The sequence below is a fragment of the Callionymus lyra genome, chromosome 6 (genome assembly GCF_982586985.1).
Source record: "Callionymus lyra chromosome 6, fCalLyr1.hap1.1, whole genome shotgun sequence".
Taxonomy (NCBI): domain Eukaryota; kingdom Metazoa; phylum Chordata; class Actinopteri; order Syngnathiformes; family Callionymidae; genus Callionymus; species Callionymus lyra.
This window is the reverse complement of record NC_141823.1, coordinates 3,892,198-3,897,782: the sequence shown is the minus strand read 5'-3', so window position 1 is coordinate 3,897,782 and position 5,585 is coordinate 3,892,198. Positions and strand designations below refer to the sequence as shown.

Genomic DNA, 5,585 nt, shown 5'->3' with positions numbered 1-5,585 from the left:
ATGCAACAACACACACTCACAAACCTCCTCAAAAAGGCTAATGCATGCACCGCACCAACACACACAGACACACACGCTTACTCCTTGTGTGTGTCTTGACACTCGTGGAACACAAACGCACACTCGTCGTCAAGGCAACCGTTTCATCAGACTCCTCTCTTCTGATGTCATCATCGGACACAGACCCCCAGGACTCCTCGGACCGGCTCTGAACCTGCAGGTCCAGAGTGTGTCCGCGGGGGGCGCCGAGAGGATCCGGAGACACACACACCACCGTGCAGCGGCATAAACAGGAAGTGACATGACAAACACTTTGATTTCCTGTCAGGAGCACAACTCTTGACTCGTCACTTGATCAGCGTCGGGTTGGATCCGGTCTACGTTAAGGGGGTCGACTACAGTCACGAGGACTCGTTGTCGTCTGCTGAGGTGCAGAAAGAGCTGAGCCAGAAGACTGGAAGCTCAGTCATCCCGGAGAGACTCAGAGAGATCAAAGGTATCAATGAAATGGGGGGAGGCCTCGGGACAATCCTCCGAGAGAACTCTTGAAACTCACGGGGTTCCTCTAGGCTCAGGTGTAGGTCCAATTATTTTCTAGAGTTTTATGGAGACTCTGCAGAGAATCTCTTGTGAACTTTTGTTAGTACTTACTCACTACACACAGGACACACAATCATCTGAAGACGCACAAAGGTATATGTTTGATGTTACACACACATAAAACAGTGAGACACAAACAGCAATTTTGAACAAGAAAAAAAAAGTCAAGGTCATGAAACAATAACAAAACAAAATACTTGAAAACACTCTTGAAATATTCAATTAATTATCAGTTAAAGGAACTTTAAGGATGTTTGTTTCCTGTCTTTATATATATTTATTTTCCAATAAATACACACAAACAAAACACAGACACACAAAGAAATTGTGCACAAAAAATTAATTTTGTTAGTCAAGGACCTGAAATAATCAACAATTTAAACTTTATTTAAAGTCAGAAACTGTTTATGAAAAGTTACCAGTTGTCGAGAAAAAGCTTAATTGATAATAAATCAATTAAAATTAACACGATTCTTGTCGTACGAATAAAATAAAGTATTAAAATTAAGCTACATTTAGCTTTTATACTAAAAAGAATCTGCACGTTTTATAAACTATGTTTTAGATTATAAATATAGATTTGTTTGCATCTTTAAATACTCACACAAATAACAAAATTCATAAAAAACAAAAACCCTATGTTTATATTTACAGACTTTAAATTTTAAAATTGAAAAATTAAAATAAAAGTAATAGTTTCTTCGAGATCTTTGAGCTCATGAATGCATCATAAATACAGATTCATTTAGAAATTAAAAGAAATAAATATTATAGTATAGAATAAAGGATTTTAATATAAATAACCTGAACTAAATAATAATTTTGCAAACACTTGACTGAGCTGAAGATTATTATCAACTTGTAAATATATAAAAGTTTAAATATTTCTCTTCAAAGAACATTTTTTAATACGTGTTGAGTCCGTGCGAGCGCCCCCTACATGTGGAGTCAGAAACAGCAGCCGGTGTTAAAAGATGCTCTTTTATTAGAATAGTTTAGGTGTTGTTGACAAACAGCTTATTTACAGTCAGAGAAGGTTTTTAAAAACACGTCAAAAACTTGTTTCTCTGAAGCGAGAGTCCGCGCGGGAACAGAAGGCACTGACCACTGCAGAGACGAGGTGGCCCCGCCCACCGAGACCACGCCCACACTCTCAGGTAATTATGACCATCATCATCATCATCATCATCATCTTCATCATCGTCGCTGTCAGTCTAAGAAAGTGTATTTTTCATGTGTTTCCTCATCGACTCTTGTGGAGTCGCGGGTTCGACGCTGTGCACACACACACACACACACACACACACACACACACGAGCACGAGTTTAAAGTCCAGCAGCAAAGATCGCTGTGATGCGCATGCGTCCTCGGGTAGCTGCACTGATAAAGTCATGTTTGGACCTTCGACCTTTTTTTCTCTCTCTCCTCAGTCTGACCCATGTGACCCCCCAGGAGCCCGTCCAGAGGGTCGGGAGGTTCCGATGAGCCCACAAACTTTTTAAATAATTCTGGAAAATCAAATTGTGCACAAAGTTCTGGTTCTGGTTCGAGTCTCTCAGCTGGGCTTGAAGGAGCCGTCCGGCAGCTGCCTGAAGATCCCGCGCAGGGTGTCCAGCTCCCGGGTCAGGTGGTCCACCCTCCTGCGCAGCCGCTCGTTGTCCGTGGAGAGCTGGACCACCTTGTGCTGGGTCTCCATGTTCCGGAGCTTCGCCTTGTCGCGACTCTTCCGAACCGCCACGTTGTTGCGCTCGCGCCGCAGCCGGTACTCCACGCTGCTCTTGTCCACCTGCTTCTTGGACTTCCCCGCGCGCGGGTCCAGGGCTTTGAGTCCGGACTGCGCGTGCAGGTGCTGCGGGTGCACGTGGTGGTGCTGGTGGTGGTGGTGGTGCGGGCTCGGGACCGGGGTGGGCGGAGGCGTGGGGTGACCCGGCTGGAGGTGCATGGTGGTCTGCGCGCAGTGCGCGATCTGGTACTGGAGGTGCGGCTGGTGCTGGTACTGGTTCTGGTAGCTGGGCTGCGGGGTCGCGTCGTCGTCCTCGCGCGGCTCCTGCTTGATGGCCACGGGACGGATCCGGGGCGCGTGGTGGTCGTAGAGCGGGTCCACTTTGGACTCCACGTAGTTGTTGTAGATCTGCGGAACCGGGCCACAGGACTCGAACTCGCCGCCCTTCAGCTTGTCCTGGCGGGGTCCGTGGTGGAACAGGTCCGCCAGGAAGTCGTCGTTGAAGGCCGAGGGGTCGATGTAGGCGCTCAGGTCGATGGAGGTCTCGTTGTCCCCGATGTCCCCCCCGAGGTCCGGCGGGTCTCTGTAGGGCAGCTGCTGGGTCAGGACCCCCGGCGCGGACCGCGGGGGCGCCTCGTACAGGTTCGACATCTCCATGGAGAACCTAAACCCGGGCATGCATGCTGGCGACGAGCTCCGGGAATCCAGTTTGCGTGGAAGGTTCGGTTCTGGTCTGGATCGCTCGAGGGGTCTGATCCAAGTCCCGAGCCACTGAAGTCCTGGAGAGCTGCTGTCAAAGTTTTATAGAGGGAGGAGGGAGGGGCGGCGTGTGCGGGTGTGTTTGCACACACACACGCGAACACACACGCACGCACGCACGCGAGATCAGTGGATCAGAACCATCAGAACCAGATGGACTGTAAAGCACACTGGGCGCGCCCTGACAACAGGGTTCAGGTGGTCAAGAAATAAAAGTTTAAAATGTTTCATTTCAATGTTCGATTATTGTGTGGCGCGCATGCGGGGGTCGACAGCGCCCCCTGTCGGTCAGACACGAGTCCGCTCACGAGATAAGAATGTTTTCTGTGTCGTGACAGATTATTTTTTCACCTTATCTTTAATAGTATTGATAAACATCACCAAGTATTAGAGTCAGGTTTTTCTGTATAATTGTAAAATAACAAGTATTTATAAATATCTTTAAGTTATTTAACTAAACAATATTTTAATTCGTGTCACTTATAACACTTGTGTACGTGTACTAATGTTCATCGTGGTTTATAGATTTATATATATATATATATATATATATATATATAACCTGGACATATCTATAGGCGACCACAGCTGGAATGAGTCGCTCAGGTTTTTGACCGGGTTTAACTTATTTTGTCGATTATTGTGTTTTATTGTTTTTTAATAAGAAGCATACAATTATATTAATAAAATCATAGATAATACACTTTTCTATCATGTACAGCATGACATGGCAAAAGTTTAATATCATACACAACAATATCACACATGACAGCGTTGTAACACAACAATACACAACATGTGACCTCAGAGAAGTCCTGTCTCGGCCCCCCAACAAATGTAGGGGTCTCAAGAAGAACCCGTCTCATTTGTGGGTTAAAAGAAAGGTAGAAATGAGTCTAAACACAAATCTATAGTTGAATTCTTCAAGTGCACGTTTGGTTTATTCATACCTGTGTAAAACTCATCAAAAGTCACTTTAAGTGACCTGTAGGTTGTTTGTTTGTTGAAGTGATTGATACAAATGCTGTTTATTTTTAAGATAAGATAAGGGACATAGATTAAAACTTGAACTTAAAACTCAAATTTAATTTAATTTGTTATTATAAGAAACTTTGCAGTTCGAATGAGACTTCATAGGAAGAAAGAAAGATACAAGTGAAGCAAAAGTAAAAGTGTTATAACTGTAAAGTAACTGTGTCAATAGAAAGGAATTTGATGGGAGTTGTTTGTTGAAGGAGAACAAGGAGTTAATTAGGATGTGGAAAGAAATTTTCAAAATAAGACTTCCTGTTAGAGGCAGTGTGGTAAATACACACTTCGTTCTGGTTATGGCTTCCAGGAGATTTGTCCCCTGGTGTGATGGACACCTCTGGTCCAGAGAAGACACCTCTGGTCCAGAGAAGACACCTCTGGTCCAGAGAAGACACCTCTGGTCCAGAGAAGACACCTCTGGTCCAGAGAAGACACCTCTGGTCCAGAGCTGTCTTCTCTGGACATGACATGAACGTGAACAGCAAGAGTACGACATTTAACGCACAAACATCCTGAATCAACACAATTCTCAGCATCGAGGAATCAGCATTGACACTTATTTTGACAATATTTTACAGTTACTTTCTAGTGGAGACGACATAAAATCTACTTTTGTGTATATTTTGTTGGTGTTTCTGTAACTTTGTAGATGATTGTTGACATGATCTGTCGAGTGAAAGAGTCTCAACATGTGATTCTTGTTATTTTAAACAAAAAAAAACGATAGTTTCAAATTCTTCTCACTCGAAGTCGATGATACGCAGACGAGAAAAACGACTGTTTTCGTCCATAAGATTCGACTTTGAGCGTGTGCGTGTTTCAATAGCATGTTTTCTATTGTTGGTCACGCGTGGATGACGTCATCAGTGGATAACACACAATGGCTCGGCTGCAGGGGGTCAAACACAGGTGAGGTCGTGTTTCTAATCCGCCTCTTCGGAGTAAATCTGACCTTTTTATGATTCAAACATGCAGCAGTGGAGAAGAAACTTTTATTTTGTGTCTAAACCAGAAGGATGGGTCTCGCCTGCAGTTCATACTAAACTCTGCAGCCAGAATTCTGAGCCGCTCTAGTAGAAGAACTCACATTTCTCCTTCAAACTCTTCACTGGCTGCCAGTTTCTTTCAGGATCATTTTAAAATTCTGGTTCTTACTTTCAGATCTATTCATGGTCAGACCTTCCATCAGTGATCTGATCCAGACTTACACCCCAGCTCGGGCTCTGAGGTCTGTGGATCAGAATCTACTGATGGCTCCTGAACTTCAGGACCAGAGGAGAGAAATCCTTCCAGACTGTTGCTCCTAAGCTTTGGAACCATCTCTGTGTTTGATGATCTACTGACTCCTTCAAGAAACATCTGTGTTTGATGATCTACTGACTCCTTCAAGAAACATCTGTGTTTGATGATCTACTGACTCCTTCAAGAAACATCTGTGTTTGATGATCTACTGACTCCTTCAAGAAACATC

The 5,585-nt window shown here is 44.2% G+C and overlaps 1 protein-coding gene across 1 annotated transcript; it reads right to left on the bottom strand.

The window, feature by feature from the left end:
- Window positions 1–1,567: 1,567 nt before the first annotated feature.
- Window positions 1,568–3,114, bottom strand: cebpa (CCAAT enhancer binding protein alpha). The gene has a single exon (XM_087793092.1). It carries the CDS (start codon window positions 2,999–3,001, stop codon window positions 2,156–2,158), a length of 846 nt encoding a protein of 281 aa, XP_087649218.1. The 5' UTR covers window positions 3,002–3,114; the 3' UTR covers window positions 1,568–2,155.
- Between the last annotated feature and the right edge of the window lie 2,471 nt (window positions 3,115–5,585).

Bases quoted from the DNA above. Each gene is read 5' to 3' on its own strand.
- cebpa (XM_087793092.1), bottom strand. From the start codon at position 3,001: ATGCCCGGGTTTAGGTTCTCCATGGAGATGTCGAACCTGTACGAGGCG.